The 20,301-nt window shown below is 34.4% G+C and overlaps 4 protein-coding genes across 4 annotated transcripts in view; 2 read left to right on the forward strand and 2 right to left on the reverse strand.

Moving 5' to 3' along the window:
* Positions 1-1,490, reverse strand: part of LOC104789517 (leucine-rich repeat extensin-like protein 4) — a 3,134-nt gene extending 1,644 nt beyond the window's left edge. The window contains exon 1 of the mRNA XM_019229760.1: positions 6-1,490. Within this exon, the coding sequence (XP_019085305.1) occupies positions 6-1,339 (1,334 nt within the window). The 5' untranslated portion in view covers positions 1,340-1,490. The remainder of the gene's footprint in view (positions 1-5) is intronic.
* Positions 9,926-11,428, forward strand: LOC104789532 (trihelix transcription factor ASIL2-like). The gene is made up of 2 exons (XM_010515217.2): positions 9,926-10,139; positions 10,236-11,428. Exon 2 carries the CDS (start codon positions 10,236-10,238, stop codon positions 11,238-11,240), a length of 1,005 nt encoding a protein of 334 aa, XP_010513519.1. The 5' UTR covers positions 9,926-10,139; the 3' UTR covers positions 11,241-11,428.
* Positions 11,524-17,933, reverse strand: LOC104789526 (DNA mismatch repair protein MSH7-like). Its single transcript, XM_010515212.2, has 17 exons — positions 17,422-17,933; positions 16,750-17,281; positions 16,568-16,663; positions 16,441-16,496; positions 15,994-16,060; positions 15,781-15,876; positions 15,205-15,336; positions 15,068-15,101; positions 14,927-14,974; positions 14,287-14,486; positions 14,078-14,204; positions 13,716-13,993; positions 13,391-13,585; positions 12,644-13,057; positions 12,454-12,550; positions 12,243-12,370; positions 11,524-12,153 (listed from the first exon to the last, which is right to left on the reverse strand). Exons 1-17 carry the CDS (start codon positions 17,760-17,762, stop codon positions 11,635-11,637), a joined length of 3,360 nt encoding a protein of 1,119 aa, XP_010513514.1. The 5' UTR covers positions 17,763-17,933; the 3' UTR covers positions 11,524-11,634.
* LOC104789540 (multiprotein-bridging factor 1c-like) lies at positions 18,170-18,892 on the forward strand. Its single transcript, XM_010515224.2, has one exon. It carries the CDS (start codon positions 18,393-18,395, stop codon positions 18,837-18,839), a length of 447 nt encoding a protein of 148 aa, XP_010513526.1. The 5' UTR covers positions 18,170-18,392; the 3' UTR covers positions 18,840-18,892.

Here is a 20,301-nt window from a genome sequence, read left to right on the forward strand (position 1 = left end):
GTGGCGGAGGTGGCGGGGGAGAGAAGACAGGGGGAGACGGTGGCGGAGAGAAAACAGGAGGCGACGGCGGAGGAGAGTAGACTTGTGGAGGTAAAGGTGGCGATGGAGGAGGAGGCGGCGGTAATGCTACAATAGGAGGAGACGGTGAAACAGAACGACCACAACTAAAAGATCCACAATCGACCGGCGGCCGTGACAAGAAAGCTGAACATTGCCGTGAAGATCTCTGAGCAGGTCTCCCCGGCAAACAATTTCTCCGATCATCAAACTGAGACAACCCCAAACACACAGGAGCTTCACCAGTAAAGAAATTATAACTATAAGTGAAGTTCTCAAGCTTGGGAAGCTGACAAATACTCGCCGGAATCTTCCCAGACAACAAATTATGAGCCACATTCAACTGCTCAACCTCCACCAAACCACCAACACTCTTCGGCAACGGACCAACAAGCTCATTAAAACTAACATCAAACACCGTCACGTTCTTCAACCTTCCGATATCCGCCGGCAAACAAGAATTCAGATGATTGTTCATCAGAATAATCTCATTAAGATTCTTCATCTCAACCAAACTCGTCGGAACACAACCGTGGAAATGATTATTCGCAAGAACGATAACCGAAACCGGAGAATCACCTAAATTTTCCGGTAACTCAAACCGGAACCGGTTATGATTAATGAAAATCGCATCTAAAGGTTTACTAAAAAGCTCCTTCGGTACGGTTCCTTCGAACTCATTAAACCGGAGATCTAAGAACTTCAACGACGGTAACTGAAGAACCACCGTCGGAAACTTCCCGGCGAATCTGTTGTTACTGAGATCAAGCTCAAACAAAAGCTTAAGCTGCTTGAACTTACGAGGCACAGTACCACAGAAACGATTCGAATTAACATGAAACAAAGCCACATCTGTCAACAAACCAAGCTCCTCAGGCAAATACCCAGCGATATCGGCGTGGTTGAGATCGATTCCGGCGACGGTACGGATCCGGCGATTATCGAGAGCGCGAGAACAGAAAACTCCGGTGTAGCTACAGACATTGGATCCGATCCAATCCAAAGTGATGTTGTTAGGATCAGAGAGGATAGCTTGTTTCCAAGCTTGTAAAGCTATGTAAGCGCTACGAAGCCTCGGATTCTCGAAGACTAGTGATGGATCTACGGTGACGTTCTCGCCGCGGTCGCCGAACTCGTCGCGGTAGTAGAGAAGTTGACGGCGTTGGATGAATCTGACTTCGTTGTAAGAGAGAGGAGCATTGGATGAGATTGAGAGAGAATGAGAGAAGGAGAAGAGGAAGAAGAGGAGGAGGAGAGAGTGAGTGGTGTTCAGCTTCATCATGTCGTCGTAGTCAGTATACGATACATCTGCGGTGAGGTTAAGAGTGTGGCGCAGAGGTTTTGGAAAATTCGGAGGAGGAGGAAGGGTAAAATGGGAAAATAAAATTAGAGGATTTTTGAGAGTTGTGTTGTGAGAGAGAGAGAGAGAGAGAGAGAGTGAGGTGGGGATTTTAAATGAGAAAGAGAGACAGCTCAAACACAGCACAGGCCTACACTTATTCGTTTTTTTTTTGTTTTTTTTTTTAGAAAGATATTTAAAAAAAAAAGCAATTCGATATTTGTGGAGTTTGGCTTTTGGAATGGAGCGTCTTCGTAGTTTGCAAAGTATACGTTATACTTGTTTTTTTTTTAAATTTCATTTTTTAAAGTTTTGGGTCAATCTTAAGCTGCTCAGTTTATTGTATTCTTTCTTCACCAAATCTTATATAAATAAGCCCATTGTGAGATATGTGTGTATATATATATATATATGTATCAACTTTATAAGTTTTTAAAGTTGTGGTACCATATTTTCTTCAATTATTTGTAGGTCACCATCTACATATTTTAGAAAGTAAAGGTTTAATTTTAGAAGATAAATGGATTTAACATCAATGGAAGTATACAAAGGTTTAGACTTTTTAGATGCTAGCAAATCACAATGTTTAGTAAGTTAAATGAGAAATGAGATAGAAGTGCCTCCTCCATCTGTCCCAATTTTTTTCTTCTAAAGTGTGTGAAATTGTAACATCCAAACAAAAAAAAAGTTGTCTTATTATTATTATTTTTTTTTATTTTATCAATTTGAGGAAACTATAAATGTCTAAAGACTATAAGGTATTATTGTTGATATCAAATCATATTTTTTTAGTTTTGTGGACAGATTTTGGATTTTGGTATTTAAGATTTCGCATTTGTTGATTTTGTGTGGAGATTATAAATACATATACCCCAAAAGAAGATACGAGTGTCTGATTATGGGCTAAAGATGTCTTTACCAAAAAAAGTATTATTTGTGCATAGTTTTTGGCTTTTCTTTATTTGTTTTCTCAGTGTTTTAATTAATCAGTGGTTCTCATTTTCCACCACTAAGCTTTCATCTTAATTCATACTACTATTTGGTATATATATGGTCAAAGGTATGATAATTTCGATTTGCCAGCTTTTTGAGCCTCTTTTATTTTTCTTGAAAATGTCACAAAAGAAAAATCCATATCAACATATTCCACGGAAATAGACATAATGTCAATACTAAAATTAATTAGTGTTTGGTGTATCCTACTTCTTCTTTTTGTTAGTATTAAATATCTCCAAACTTATATAATAAAAGAAGCAGTTACATAATAATGCAGAAAAATAAAATTAAAAAGTAGAGAAGGTGGTTAAGGGGGGAAAGAGTCGGTGTGGTTCATGACGATTTCTTGAATCGTATCGGTTGTGATCGTGTTTTGATTTATTGTCATTTTTGTTTGTAACATTTAATTTTTCTCTATCGATCGATCACGGGTTTATTTATTAGGTCTTTGTTTTCTTAAAATTATTATTGTTAATACTATTGTTATTCAGAAGATGTCGATTTATTTCTACGTCAAAGTGTGGCTGCTTTGGACGTATGTGCATTCACAAGATGAGCTTGACAAGGGATAACAACAATTAGTTAACTATTACGCACTTGGTTCTTTGTTAATCAGAATATATAAAACCATATTATAAGGTTGGTATGGTGTCTAGTCACTTAGATTTAGGTTAATAACTAAGAGGTTATTGGCAATTAGTGGATAATTCCTTTTAGATCGTTTTCATGACCAAACCAATTAAAAAATTTCATATAAATTGATGGCTTTAGTCCATCTAAGTGATGCACATTGAAAGATTAAATGTTTCTGCGAAAGAATTGTTGCATACTTATATATTGTTTAATTCGGACCCAAAAAACTAATCTAATTTGGATAAGAAAATTATATGTATATATATAGGTTTTTTTTTTTTTTTAAGTGTAGTGTATACAAAAGAAACTCATTAATATCAGTTTCCATGTTAAGATCCTACAAATCACTATCGTGTTTTGAGATAAAACAAAATAATATGATGTGATTAAAAGAGTTTGGAATGAAAGACATAAAATCGAAGACATCTATTTAGTCTTGCAGTATTTTGTCATGATTCACATTATGCGTTAGTTCTTCCATAATTTTGGAGATTTACTACATAACGAACCAACGACTATGGTCACAAAAAACAGGATGTTGAGTGTAGTACCTTAAATTTGGATTAGTTTTGTAGTTCTTAATCATGCATCACAAAATAGAACGTATTCAACTAGTTGTGGTAACTAATTTGCTCATGTATTGTTTGTATTGTTTCCGGAGCTTTGTGTGATGTGATCTGTCTCATTATATTAGTTTCTACCTAGCTAGGTAGTGAGATGTGCTAGCTTCTCTTCTTATTACTGGTTTTGTAGCTGCTTGGAATATATATTTACATATCATAAAAATGAATGATAAATGTCTATTACCCTAGATTTACCCTAAAAAATTTCAAATTTAAAATTAGTAATCTATCAAATTTTGCATTATTATATTGTATGGTGATTATGATTTCACGGCATGATTTTGGCAAGGAGCACTAAAAAAAAGAATCAAGTCAGCAGAATTATGATTCATAAAAGATAGGCACATTTCGTTCAAAAAAAAAAAAAAAAGGCACAAAAGAAAAACACTGTTTTAAAACCCCAAAACACTATTATAAAACCGAAACATTTTCGAATCTTTTTTATTTATTCTATTTTGTATATCCTACAAAAGCATTGATACAAATTATTTGATAACCGACTCCATTAAGGTTTATTAGTACTAATAAATTATAAGAATTCGCGACACCTAACAGCCTAACTACCAAAGGTTTTATTAATCATTGATTAGATGTTTAAAAAAAAGAAAAGAACCAAACAAATCGCCTTTAGTAGTAATCAAAAAAGATTTATTTGTCTAATTAAATTTGCTTTTGGAGCATTTTTTCTTAGTTATTGCCGCAACGAAGCAAACCGTGTGGGGACATTTTTCTACATATCAGATAGACCAGCGGGATGTTCGAGGGCTTTGAGCTCGCCGACATGTGTCGCTCTTTTAGATAGTCAGTGTTTAATAAACATATGCTTTTACTTTTGCATAACCACTTCTATTAAAATTTATTAACTTAAAATTCGATGATCCTATCATTTGATTAATCATATTGTTAACACTAACTTTGGGTACAATAGCTGATGAATGATCTAAAGGAGATACATTTTTTGGTGCCAAAAGGAGTTAGAACATAGATTTTGAATTTGTTTTTCATATGCTTTTTTTTTTATGTTGAAAACAATGTGGAGGAATTTAGAACACCTAGACTGAGTCGGAACGTATATATAAAACATTCAAATTAGTTAAAGAAGTACATATATATCTCGATCGTTCCATAGTCCAAACACACAAATTTTGTATTCTAACACTTTTGTTGTGGGCCAAAAAGGTCCCATGAATAATGCAAGTTTCACTTACTCACGAGCTCGTGTCTCCATATGAACGAATTAATACAAGTACTTATTCAGCTCTTGTTACAATATATTGAAAATATATTAGTTTTGCTCCAAAAATCAGTTATTGATGAAAGAGCTTATTAGTATGGAGGATCTAGAATAAACCATATACTACAATAATAAAGTAATTTTCGATTGTCTTATCAGATTTGTATGTTTCGTATATATTTGGAAACTATAGGTATAATACCCATTGAGATAAAAAATCTAAAGCTCAATGAATGTCAATTGGTGACAACCTAAAGTCTTTTCGTCTATTGTCAAAAAAACAAGTATTTTCGTCTTTTACATTTCTTACACAATAACTGAATAAGGCTCAATGAACCATTTTATTTTCAGTTTTAGATTTTTTATCTCAATATATAAGCTCATTTGAACATGAATCTATTTTGTTTTTAAACTGTTTTCACATTCACATATATAGATTCTATGAGATTCCCTAAGTACTACACATGAATTTCAAACACTCTAGACAATTCGACATAGTCTTATGCGTTCACCCTTTCCGAATGGAAAATCAAATAGCGGATCAATTATCAAAATATACACATTCACCAGTACCAGGATCTTGTAATGGATAAGAAGCCAACAAACCTTTCCTTTTACTAATTCATTACTATTAACAATAAGAAAATAAGTACTCTAGCTATCTCCCTTTTTAGAGTACTATGTTTCTCATATATAGTACTCTAAATATCATAAATTTTTTTGTGAATATTTCCTTCATATTTGTATTTATCTTATTATATAAAGAAAGTAGGTTAAATTTGCATTAAAAAAAGGTTAAGTTTGCATAGTATATGTTCTTCCTCTATAAACACATATGCAGCATCTCCCTTACTTTCGTGCATGGAAGAAAATAATATAATTCTCATCACAAATCCATCACCATTCACTACCTCGTTAGTAGTTAGAAAAAAAAAGTAGTAGGGCGTTATATATAACAAATGAAACGTATGTGCATGTTGCTGCAAGAAATGAATAGAAGAAATAAAAATTAGTATGTTTCACAAACATGCAGAATTGAATGATCGTCTCTTTAATGAAGCTCCATTTTGTTAACTTAATTAATTAGTGAATATATACATGCAGTATTTTCTAACTAATTTTTCCTTTCACCATCGAATAACTCTTTTCTATTTCGCAACTCATGTAAATAAAATAAATTATGTTCTATTTTAAAAAAGAAAAAATTTGGTTCTATTTTTTTTTTTTTACACAAGATTCTATTTTCTTTACGAAAAAAAATCGGAACAGCGCATCTTCAACAACGAAGATACCTTTTTCTTGGACTATATATTTGTCAAATCAATAAATAAAAAGATTAAGAAATTAAATGCTGACTGAAAGTAAAGACTAAAGACAAAAAAATTGGTGAAAGTAAACTGGTTGGCATTGGAGTGAGTGAGCGAACGTAAACCCACTCATAACGCGTTGATGGAGATTGTTGTGTAGACTTTGTGGAAGCTTCGTAACGGTTTTACGATCACTCATTTGACTCTCTCACCGGTTTACACACTTATGTCCCGGAAGCGACCTTCCAACCATAAATGCTAGGTTCATTTCGTTTTTATTTTCACGTCATTGATTATCTCGTGCCATGTATTACGATTGGCTTAGCAGAACTCTTCTTCTACGTACCAAGGTATCCATCCGCTAGGCGCCTAAAAGGGACCGTTACTTGACATTATTATAGTATATTATTATGGAGAAAGCTAGACCGTTTGATTGTGTGATTTGCAAAAAGGTTTATACAAAAAAATATTTGTAAATTAGAATTTATCTTTATTTTTATTTTTCAATAGTTAGATTTTTGAAATTTTAAACTATTTTTATCTTCCAATAATTAGATATTTATGAAAATATTAAAACCTTAACAAATTGTATGTCGTCAAATAACTCAAACTATTCATAACTAGAATGTTATTTTATTTGTAAACGAAATGCAAATGAAAAATTAAACTTAAACTAGTTAGCTAAAAAAAATATTTTAAAGATAGACTATAGTTTGCAAAAAAGTTATTGTGAAACTGTCTAATTGATTGTATTTGAATAACCGATAAAACTAAAGTGCTAAGAGTTTTCATCACGAAGTTATCTAGTAAATTCAAAACTTGAATTTTTCGTTAGTTTATCAAAATATTTAGGACTCATATAATAACGAATGTTAGTTTTCTTCTTTTTATACACCTTTCACATGAGCTCTTAGATGAGAGAAAGACAAAGAAAAAAAAATAGAAATCCAATAGGATTGAAGCAAAAAAAAAAAAAAAATCCAAAAATAATTGGTCGATTTTGCTTTGTGTAGACGGATGAGAAAAAGATTTAGTGAGTGAAAAACTGATAATACTTTGTAATTTGGTCTTATGCACAGATTTATTAGTTGTGACTTGTGGAGTAATTAAGCCCAGCAGGCCGCTATGTTTATATTAGGAACCTTCAAGAAAATATATGCAGCTGAGTTTGTAAGATACTTTGTAATTTGTAATTTGGTCTTATGCACAGATTTATCTATGGAGATTGTAAGATACGATCAAATCTCAAAACCATTACCCATAAGTATCATTGGATAATACTATCAGCATCATAAGAAGGCGTGACAACACTTTCATCCTGTCACCATCGTCAATGGCCTTAATGATCTCAGGTAAGTTTATCCTCGGGATTGGTGCAACACAATGCGTCCACTTCTCATCACACACTTGCCATATGCAAATGCGAACCTGCCCCATCAGGACCAAGCTCGGACTCCTACTGTAGTTTTCTTTTTTTTCGATAGATAAAAATTGATATTCTAACTGTTGTTTAAATTCGTTTTAACAATCAGTCAACGTATATCTTTTATATGCTATAATTTTTCATTTACAGCAAAAATTGTATTTACTTAAAAAATTTGAAGCTGTTGAATTTTTCGAATTTAAAATGTAAAGGACCAAAACTAAACTTTTATAATCATTGAAATGTATTGGTGCATCTACCCACACAAAACAGTTAAACAGGTCAATCATCTAGGTTTAATTATAATTAAGTCGAATAATAAAACTGGGGATTACATGTTAATGAGATGCAAATGAAGTTTAAAGTCCACAATGCCAACTCAACTCAAGTACCAAATCTTTTTTTTTTTTTTTTAATTTGATATTATTTACTTGTGTCGTCCTAAAAGCAGGAATTAATCTTCACTTATGTCAATATGGGAATGACCGAGTTAATCGATTCATATAAAATTTCCCTGGAAGCTTGTGACCGATTCATATACTAAACCTAAATCTGTTCATATCAATGGCCTAACTCTTAATTTTTAAAATAAGTTCTTAATTAGGTCACACGATTCATTTGCACACAAAAAAAAAAAAAAAAAAAGTTCACACAATTCATTTTTTTCGTCTTTTAAATGTTTATTTCGTTATATTTACACAATATTTATCCACTTTGAATGTAACTGTACGAAACTAGTGTTAGTTATTTGATATAGGATGCAATCATGCAACAAAAGTAGATAATTCGTTGGAATTATTTATGATACTAATTAGCACTACCATCATTTCCACAATTAAGGTTATACTAACTTCCTTTCTGATGCATAATAATTGCCCACCAACGTTGAAGCGTGGTCGACATTTTCATTGGCAATAAGCACAAATTCTCATTTATTTATACTAAAAAAACATATAGTACTGTATTAATTAAAGAGTTCTGGCATTTCCTTATTAGTCCACTCAAATAGAAAAATATGATTTCAATCTTATAATTTATACGTTACATAGTTTTAGTGTCAGTTAATGAATTACTGTTTAGATGAACTTTTCACTTTTCGAAAAGAAATGAATCATAATGCAGCTTATTAAACTCGCGTGATCAGTAAAAACACCACCACATGGACTTTCCGACTAGACACATTTATAAAAAGCAAACATAGAAGATTTAGGCCGTGATTGGTAACGGCTTTTACTTTTGGCTCTAAAGATTTTGATTTTAAAATTTTAGCTGCAGAGAATTTGGCTGTTGATGTTTTGATTGTAGAAACTTTAACTGTTAGAATCTGATTGTTTACCTACAACTTTTAATGTTGTAGCTGTTATTTTTATTATTATTATAAATATTAATAATAAATATATATTATGTCAGAAAATAATTTATATAACATTTTAATGACAAAATAAATTTTATTAATAATAAATTTTATTATTCTCTATTAATTATGAATTTCATAAACTCTTCTATTAAAATATGTATAATATTTATATATACTTTTGGAGAGATTTTATATATAAAAGAGTGAAAAAAAGAATGCTTTGAAAAATCTTTAGTTTTAAAGTCTGGTTTTTGACGCTTAAAAAAAAGGTAAAACAAGGAAGAGAAAAAAAAGTTACTTTCGAAACTTTAAAAAAATTAAAAGCCAAAAAAGTCTGTTTGGCAAAAAATTGGCTGTCAAAAATTTAAACATTTTTAAAGTATTAAAAGTAGCTTACCAATCAGGACCTTAATTAGGTTTGGGTATAAAAACCCAAAATGCAAAACCAGAACCACAATCGTACCAAAATCTGGTTTTGGTATCAAACAGAATAGTCATAAATTCGAACCGATTCTAAATGTTTTTATTTTAATTATCCGCACCAAAAAACTGAAAAAGACGCTCGAAAACTTGAAATAAAATTATATATATCCGAAATTATTAGTTATAAATTTATACTCAAAAATACCAAATAAAGTTGACCAAAAAAAATATACCAAACAACAAATTATCCAATATAAGCTAAATATCAAAAAAAAAACTTATTTATATTTGGAAAAGTAAACATCTATTTAAAAAAAATTAACCAAATTTATTACAACATTGATCCATGTTTAGGCAAACAATTTTCGTATTCCAAATCCATTAGTCATAAACTCATAACTAAATAAGTTAACCGACACCAAAGCAAAGCTATAAAAATTAGATTCAAACAAGGCCTATGGGCCTTATTAATGCTATTCATAAATTTTTGAAATTAGCCCAAATTGATCCTAATGGATTGGATTGGTCCAACCGAACGCCGCGACAAAAACTCCGTCGCTGGCTGAAGCAATGTTTTCACCGGTGGTGGTAGCTTTCCTACTCCGACCCGGCTCCAATATGCAAATCTCTAACCCTAGACACGGCCATGGTTAATAAAACTCATCATCACTTTCTTCTACCTCTTCTCCTTCCTCAAAGCTAAACTCTCCAAGATCTTTCTCCGATGATCGAAAAAAAAACAATCAGGTAATTTGAAACCCTAGATCTCTCCGATTTGAAACCCTAGATCTCATCTCTCTTCTTTTCTTTAGCTCTCATTTTTTTCTGGGTTTTGCTCAAAAGATGGGTGACAGCGAAGATGAAACAGGGTACCCAAAAAAGTTTTACTCTTTGAATCGACAGAGTCATCCTATGTATAGTAGACCCATTCCTAAGCGTCACGCGTATTACCATGAAGAAGAAGACGAAGATGAAGTCGATGGAGACGAGGAAGAGCCACAAGGAGGAGGAGGTTACAGTCGTGGGAATGAGAGGTTTCAGAAGAGGCAGAAACCAAACAAACCTGTGGCTTCTGGTTACGATTTTGCTGGACCAAGCGATGGGAAAGTTGGGTATGACTGGAGAGAGCAAGAAGCTTTTGTGTTGCTTGAGATTTGGGGGGATAGGTTTTTGCAATTGGGTAGGAGGAGTTTGAGGAACGAAGATTGGAATGAAGTAGCTGAGAAAGTGAGTGAGGAGCTTAGGATGGAGAAGTCCGAGACACAATGTAGGAGAATGATTGATAACTTGAAGAGGAAGTATAGGAAAGAGAAGATTAAGGTTGAGAAATCTGGTTTAGGTTCGAGTAAATGGGCGTTTTTTAACAAGTTGGATATGTTGCTTTGTGTTTCTCCCAAGTCGGATTTAGGTTTAGCTTGTGGTGTTGATTCGGGTGAGTTTGTGTTTATGAACACTAAGGTGTATTTGGATAAGTCGAACGGGTTTGATGAGATGATGGATAGTCCTGGTGATTCTGAAGAGGAGGAGGATGAGGAAGATGAGGTTGATTACGAGAGGAAGAAGTTTAATGACGCTGCTTCGTATAAGATGTTGGCGGATTCCGTTGAGAGGTTTGGGAAGGTTTATGAGAAGATGGAGAAGAGTAAGAAGGATCAAATGAAGGAGTTGGAGAAGATGAGAGCTGATTTTCAGAAAGATTTGGAGTTGCAGAAGAAACAGATTGTGGATCGAGCTCAGAGTGAGATTGCTAGGCTACGTGAAGAGGAAGAGAACTATCATCGTGGTGATGATGAGAGTGAAGATGAGGAAATGGAGAATAATTCTGATGTGAACCTCAGTGATGAATAAAGTTATAAAACTATGTAGCTTGTGTTGTTGTTTTAGATGCAAAGGGTTCTGTTTTTTCTTTTTCTTTTTTTCGTTTTGGGGAATTCAGAATTGATGAGTTTTGTAATTTGTGTTTAGTCTTTGCGACTTTATTAATTTAGCTTATTTATTTGCAACTTCCCTTAAATCAAAGCGTTAATACATTTCCACATCTAGAAGATACAGTTTATGATTACACGTGTTTAAGAATAGAAGTGGGATTTACTTGAAGCTGTTTGGTTAGGAAGGGTTCTGTCTTGTTTACTAGTCATAGCCAAACTGGCAGATTCATTTGTACTCTTGTTCTACTGGTGAAAATAAATTTGATATTTAAGCATTTTTCAAGAGGACGAAACATCAGTAAACTTAACGAGCTTCAGATAGAGAGAGGTGTTAGGTTATCCGCCTTCACTTGGGCAACACAGTAAGAAGATTTAAGCTCATGCCATAAGCAAACCAACATGTCATGGTCATCTTCGACAACGGTGTTGTCGTTGTGGGATGTTCGAGAAATATCCACCAATGTCTTGAGCCATTCTTCATGCAGACTTGAGAACTCAGACCTTAGCTCACTTGACTTGAAGTTTTCCCCAATTGATCTCTTCATGGCTTGAGCAGCGTCCGATGCTGTCTCAACCACTTGGTTTGGTATTCCAGCCATGAGGGCTACTTGAAGTCCGTAGCTCTCAGGACAAGCTCCCTCGGTTAAACGGTACAAGAACACTAGGTCTTGGTCACAGCCGCCACGTAGTTCTTGATCAGATCTTGATTTGAATGCGCAAGCCATGTGTTTTGAGGTGACACGTGGGTGAGACGCGAATTCCTTGGTGAGAGGGTGGTAATGTGTTGCAAACAGCATCCGGCATTGGACTTTCTCTACCAGGTGACGAAAAACCTGATATATAATTTGACAAGTTTCAGCAAAATGATTTGCATGTTTTTGTTGAATCAACGAGTATTGGATGAAGGAGAAGATAAGGTTACCGAGTATGCAATGGCGTATCCATCGAAAGTACTAGTTCCTCTGCCCAGTTCGTCAAGGATTACTAGTGAATTCTGAGTTGCATTCTGAAGAACTGACGCTGTCTCAGTGCATTCTACCAAGAAGGTACCTACAAAAAGAAAAACCAGTTATTTCAACTCAAACACCAATCCGCATAACTGAGCAAGAAGTAATTTGTGAAAACAAACTTACTCTCTCCAGTCATGATTCTATCAGATGCGCCAAGCCTTGTGAAGATAGTATCCACAAGGGAGAGTTCACATGTCTCACAAGGCACATAACAACCAAGCTGCACATGAAAAAAGAACTTATTGTCATATATAGAAAATGGTTGCTTGAAGAGAAAAAAACAGTGATTTATGAAACAAGTGTGTGTACAAACTTGGGCAAAGATAACGGCAAGACATGTTGCACGCAGAAGAGTTGATTTTCCACCCATGTTAGGTCCTGTCAGTAACAACGACCGAGGATGAATGCTGTTGCTGCTGTTTCTAGCCTCACCAAGGAGTATATCATTTGGAACAGGCAATTGACCATCAGCTGCAACTGCAAATGGATGCCATAGTCCTTGGATTTTAAGTATTGGCCCTGGTATTTCCTGATTCTGATTTGAATCAGGAAAAATAACAGGTCGGGCCATGCTTCCAGCAGAGAGACTTGCAGTGACTGCAAAAGATCTCAGGACATCTAGGCAGCTTATGGTGTGAATAACCTCAGACCATTGAGTGGCTCTTTCGATAAATAATTCAATAAGCACTGTGAGAGTTTCAGCATTCTCTTCTGTCATATCTTGGTTCTGATACAAGATTAGTAAGTGCAAGTTAGATACATATCCAACCATATACCAAACTGAACTCGTATTCCAAAAAAAAAAACAGGAACAAAAAGCAAATTCTTTTAGTAACCCCCGGGCTGTGGGTTCAGATCTAAGCCATATGCACATGATATTAACAGTATGAACAAACTAACAACTAACAAGCTATACAACTTTATCTGCTAATAAATGCACATGCTGAAGCAAATTTAAGAATAAATGAACGTCGATTAAGGCTATTGAGCATGGAAGCATGTCTTTGAGCAGTGACAGTCATTTATTTGCCAAATATGAATATGCAAGATAGATGTGCACCTGATAATTTGGAAAGTCGCTATCTATGGCTGCTTCGAATTGAGAAAGGAATAGCTCTAGCCCACTTTTTCCAACTAATACAGGAAGTTTACAGAGTTTACAAAGCAAAATCATCATATTTGATTCCTTCTGTAGAGCCAACAACAAATCAATTCCACTTCTGAGCCCTTTCACAATTTGCCCGAATGCTTTAACCTGCAGTGCAATGAGTGTAGTGAAATGTCATCGTTAACCAGACATATTGCAATAGAAGCTAGACTCGTAATGCTTAATCCCTAACAAATCATGGAAGGCATTACTTAAAAAACATGTGATGCATACTTACTCGTTGTTTCAGCACTTTTTTCCCCAGAAGAGCAGGGAAAACAGAGGTTGATGATTGAACGCTAGACTTAATGCGTCCGAGGAGTCTTTCTAAGTCTGGAAGTTTACGGAGATACTGGCCAGTGATTTCAATAATTTCTGAGTTTGCTGTGAGCTCCTCAACTACATCAAGCCGTTTATTGATGCTTACTACATCTTTAAGTGGATGGCAGATCCAATTCCTTAAGAGCCGCTTACCAGTTGGGCTAACACAGTTATCAAGATATTTGTACAAGGTCCCTGCAGAGGTAAACACAAATCAGCTATTACTTACTGGAGATCGGTACCAACTACCAAGTTTAGAATATTTGGAGATGCACTTGCCTGAAGGACCACCATCACAGCTATTGTTAAATATCTCAAGATTTACCATCGTCTGGCCATCAATTCTGAGACAACCCCTATAAACTTGGTACGGATAAATATCCCCATGTTTAAGTACATCTTCTAGCTGCAAGACGATAGAAACGGTAAGTTATGAAGAGTTCCTTTTCTTAACTTGTGAAAAGCAAAAACTAACCAAGCCAACACACCTTTAGCCTAGACAGATGAGTAATTAACTCTCCAAGGGCACTAAGGGCAACATCACATTCATTTAGACCACCAACAGCACAGTTCCATGATTCAGAAGAAGCTTTAAAGTATCCCTTAGATTCTATTATATTTCTAACTCCAGCAGCATCCGTATCTCCCATCACTTGTGGTACTGGAGCCAACTGTACCGCCGTAGACCCTATTAAATTGAAACATAAACATCAGATGCATTAGTAATGTTCAAGATATTTATCATTGGGTGAGCAGCTAAAAGAAGACAGATTTTCATGCACGGATCTGCACACCGAGACTACATGATGATCTAGTATGAGCATGTTGATACAAGACTATGGTTAAGTTGATTAGGATATGATTAGGACATTATAATTAATTAGTGGTTTATTTATGAGTTTGGTTTTCATAATATCTTTTATACGTTAGAGTAGATTCCTTTATGCATTAGGGTTATGATTAAGTTGTATGAAACCTATATAATGGTCTCTATCAATTAATAAAAGGACAATAAAAGGGGTTAAGAGGGAGCTAAGCTTTCTATCCTTCTTAATTCACAAGCAATAAAAGAGGTTCATAACACATGTTTTCCTAAAATTTCAGTTAGGTTTCCTACTGACAGAGTACCTGTCAATGTATATTTCCTTAGAGCCTTTTGGGCTTCTCTTGATAGCCCTGCAATATTTAAACATTTATGCACTTAAATTAACCAGAGTCATTCACCTTAAATTCTGTTTGACAAAACAACTAGCTATACAATCAGTTTACCTTTACTGTCATATACCACTTCCTTTGGAGAAACCTGGGAAAAAAAACAAATGGTGATACATAATTAGTTCCTACAAACCAAATATATGCACACGAAGTCACATGGTACAGCTAAAATACAGAACACACTTGCTTACCTGCATCAATAAAGCTCCAAGAGCAGCACATGATGCATCATCGCTGATGGAGCCAACCCAAAACCTCAAGGCAGCACAGTCAACAAAAGCAAATCCGTACACAGTTGAACACTTTTCTAGCTCCATTTTGATCTAAAATCAAGATTCAGAAGAAAAATTGACATCAAACCATTAGGAATGAAACGAAAGGCTACTTTTATCATGGCAATGTAAGGCTTGATCATCTATCATTTTCTCCGGTACGCAAGACAAACACAACACAGATAACTGTCATTATAGATAGAGGGGGATGCAGTAACAAGGAATGAGACTACTTGACATGCAATTGCAAACTATGATCATTGTGAGAAAGTAGGAAATTCAGTAAAAATAGATTGACTCTTTCACATTAAAGATTCTTAAACAGATAGTCTGCAGGTTACAAAAAAATTTCAAGGGAACCTCTTGTATATAAACAAAGCAGCAAATCTTGAATTTCCGATCCCAAATCCGTACACTTCTTGTTGGAAGATTGCTAAAGAAGAGTGTGATTTTCCACGAGTCGAATGACCTTAACATATAAGATAAATAACAAACCTCTTTTATAGCAAGAAGATGGACGGCATCAGGCCCGATGCTACCCTCGCTTGCTGTTGATGGAGTTAATACCTGAACTAGCTTCCTTAGAATTATCTGATAATCAGACCAGAATAGCAATTGTGTTAATTACGGCATAGAAATAGCATACAGAAAAAGAAACGATAAAGAAGAATCTGCAACACCATCGTGACCTGTCCCAAGAAAACTTACAGTATTAGCACCTCTGGCTTTTGCTTGGTCAGATGTTTCTAGCTGCTCGATTCGTCCAACTTTATATCTTTCAAAAGAAACAACGAGTGAGTGTGTCAATACATAATCAGTGGAATAGGAAAACATACGAACCTGCAAGCTAGTTTCCATTCGAAGCATGTATAACTATCCAGTTTCAACACAAATGAGTGTACCACATACAAGTAAACATGTATCATCTATAACTGTTGCTATAATGAACTAGCAAAGGTTGGCTGAGCACACAAATATTGTGCAACATTTGCTTGTTACTCCTCCATGAGAAGACTTCTTATAAATGATAACGAAGAAGAAAACATCCTAGGTTCTCAGAATCCTAACTGATGATGGCTGAAGTGATTTCTGTTTATTTTTTTCCAAATCTTAACAGCAGTAAACATATTCCATAAAGTGTGATGGTTCCCTTACCCACGGGCTAATAGCTTTTGCACAGCCTCATCTATCCCACTTTCAGAGATACCGACCTGATACAAAAGGGGGAGTCAGAATTCATAGATACAATAATTCAAGCAGGCCAGTTGTTTCAATAATTTACCTGTCTGCATTTTCCCACGCCGCTCATGGTCATCTTCCAGTCAAGCTCCTTGTGACCTAATTCTGCATCTAGCTCATACAGCTCATAAAATTTTCCCTGAGAAGAACATAATGTTATGCAGAGGCGTAGTGACCGAATCGCATTCAGGAAATGAATTGAACACAAGATTGATATCCACTAACCACTTTAAAGAACAGGACAATATCCATATATTCACTCTTGACACTCCAATATTGCTTTTGCGATGCAGACATTTTCTTGAAAACATCAGGTGGTATGTATAGGGTCTTCCTGTCGTAAAGGGGATCATCAGGCCGTCGTCTGTTAGCGTCCCTGATTCGAGAAGGCTCAAGCCATTCAAATTTGGTTCCTTCCTTTACTTCTTTCTTCTCTCCACAAACCGGATCTTGAAGCAATTTCAGCCTTTTGTTAGAATCCAATACTGGGACCTTATTCTCCTTAGAAGTCATTCCATCCTCCAAAACTCGCTTCAAACGAGAAACACTTGGACGCATCCCTGGAGTTTCTGGACCAGGAACATCATCATCAACTCCTATATCTTCTACTGATCTAATATCAGCTCTCCCACTGAAGCTAAAAGCATGGCTTCTTTCTTGAGACTGACCATTATTGGAACGAAATTCAGGAAAAACATTGTCATCCTTCTTCACACATACGGACGAATCATGAAGCGGAACAACATGTTCTCGGCTCCTGTAACATTTCAAACAATGATCCAAGGCAGTAATCAAAATCTCCACATTGACAAACACATTACAATACTACTATTTACAGAGGCAAAAGATCTCTCTCTAGCTAATGATTCAAAGATAAGAGAAAACGAAGATTAGTACCTTGCTCCAGAACAATCTCGATCATCGACCATCACAAACTTATGCATGATATTAGTGAACAGCGACGAAGCTCCACTTCCGGCGACGGATTCCGCCGCCTTAAATCCGGACGGCAAGACACGACGCGGAACCTTCTCCGGCGGAGTATCCGTTCCTTTAACCTCATCCACCGATTTCGATACAGCAGAGTGTACCGAAGCGTCACCTTTACCATCCCCTTCCTTCACAGTAAATCGCGATCCTCCTCCGCCGCCGCCGCCACTAGTAGCATTGCCGGAAACCAAACCCTGAGTACTCGACGGTTTTTGAAAGAAAGACAAAATCGATCTCTGACGCTGCATTTTGGAACTGTGTGCGAGAGAGAGAGAAAGCGAGAAACGATGTTTTGAGCTTAGAGACGTAATCGAGAAGGGGGTAAAGATTGGCGCCAAAATGTTTCGCCTCCCGTCGTAGAAATGGAAGAAACGTCACTCACTTCCTCAGGGCTACTTTTTTTTGTTAGACTGTTCACTCTTTGAAGCTTTGATGACCGTCTGATTCTCTTCTATTACTGTGTACCGTTGGATAGGCATTGATATTCGTGTCAATTCGGTTCGGTTATCACGAGACCCGAAATTAAATCACGATTCAACTATACCAAACAAAATGGTTTGGTTTTGATAAAATTTTGGTTAGCTAAATTACAGTTATTATAACTTATAAGAAAACCAACCAATCAGATAATTTGGTGTATCGGAATCCAACTTTGTTAATGCCACGTCATACGAATTACATCAAATAAGATGATGACACGTCAGCTCATCTCTTAATAACGTTCCAGAGACGAACATGGAGAAAGAAAAAAAGATGATCGAATTCTCCAGAAACTAATCTTCTTCGTCTATAAAAAATCTCACAATCCTCTCCTCATCTCATCATCATCATCATCTTCATCGTTCACCTTGTTCTACTTCTCAATCAGCGACGAAAAAATGCCGAGCAGATACCCAGGAGCAGTGACTCAAGACTGGGAACCAGTGGTTCTCCACAAATCAAAACAAAAGAGCCAAGACCTACGCGATCCAAAAGCGGTTAACGCGGCCTTAAGAAGCGGCGTAGCGGTTCAAACGGTTAAGAAATTCGATGCCGGTTCGAACAAAAAGGGGAAATCGACGGCGGTCCCGGTGATTAACACGAGGAAGCTTGAGGAAGAAACAGAGCCTGCGGCGATGGATCGTGTGAAAGCGGAGGTGAGGTTGATGATACAGAAGGCGAGATTGGAGAAGAAGATGTCGCAATCGGATCTGGCGAAACAGATCAATGAACGGATTCAGGTGGTTCAGGAATATGAGAATGGTAAAGCTGTTCCGAACCAAGCCGTGCTTGCGAAGATGGAGAAGGTTCTTGGTGTTAAACTTAGGGGCAAAACTGGGAAATGATTAAACGCTGTCGTTTTATTTTTTTAGTATTTTGCTAGTGTAAAAAAGTAAAAACAAAAAAAAAAACTGTTGTTTTTGTTTGGTAATAAATGTAATCTTATTATATAAATCTTAGTTTTAAAAGTTAGTAATTCATATAGTTGTGACATGCGTCAAGTATATCGATTATATTTTGATATGTGTGAAAAGAAAATTTATTTAATAACTATTAGGAATATTAAAAAATTCTAAAAATAAAAGGATTAGAACTAATATTTTTTAAAAAATATATAAAACCAAAAGTAATATATTATATCACTAATTCTAATAGAAAATTTATATATTAAATTACTAACTTCAATAGGAAAATATGTACAATTAATAAGGAAAATATTTGTAATTATTATTTATTATAATCATACAGTAAAAAAGAAATTTATACAAAAAAGTGAATAAAGTATAAAAAGGTTTAATGTGTTAAAATTTGTGATGCTGAAAAAAAAATGTTAAAATTAGTTATTAACATAATATAAGAAAATAAGATAATCAAAATCATAAATTAATATAATTTCCTTAAGTTTTTCAATCGGTGAATGATTTGATAACATATTCAATATTATGTTATCATATAAGCATTAGTTTTCAAAGCTAGTAACTCATGTGATTGCGACACATGTCAATATTAACAATTAAATATTTGCTCATGTGTTATACAAAAACTTTATTTTATATGTTTGTAAATTATAAGAAATTAAAAATTTAAACAATTTATGAAATATAAAAGATAGTTCATATATATATATAGAAATAATACTAATTCTAATTTTAAATTACTAATTCTATAAGAAAAAGAATTAAGAAAATTATACAATTAATTACTATAATACCATAATTAAATAAATTATACTGTCAATTATTAATTCTAAAAGAAAAAAGGATTGTAGATACTCAAATAATTTCTCTCATAATAACATCTTTGAATTTTTGATTAATTTATGATAACGTTAGTATAATTTTATTTAAAATTAGTTGGACAAGTGGTAAAATTATTACGTATGAGATTACAAAATATGAAACAAATATATTTAAGATATTGTTACTTTTTCAAATATGAGATAAAATTAGTTTTCAGTTATTTCTTTGAGAATTATGTTTTATTATTTTTTAGTTAAAAAAAATATTAAGTAATATATAAATTTGATATAATGCACATTTTTTTGATATGAAAATTATAAATGTTACTCATTGGGATTGATTGCATAGAATTAAAATATAATTTTATTATCATGTAATAATATACAAAGAAATTGTATTACAAGATGTAGTATGGGTTAAAAAAAAAAATTAACATTTGAATACAACTTAAAATTTCACATATATTTCTTATATCCGCGTTAATACGCGGGCTTAATCTAGTGAAAGTATAAACAACAGTATTATTATAGTTTGACACCAAAAAAAAAAAAAAAAAACGTAAAGAAAA

The sequence above is a fragment of the Camelina sativa genome, chromosome 1 (assembly GCF_000633955.1).
Source record: "Camelina sativa cultivar DH55 chromosome 1, Cs, whole genome shotgun sequence".
Classification (NCBI taxonomy): Eukaryota; Viridiplantae; Streptophyta; class Magnoliopsida; order Brassicales; family Brassicaceae; genus Camelina; species Camelina sativa.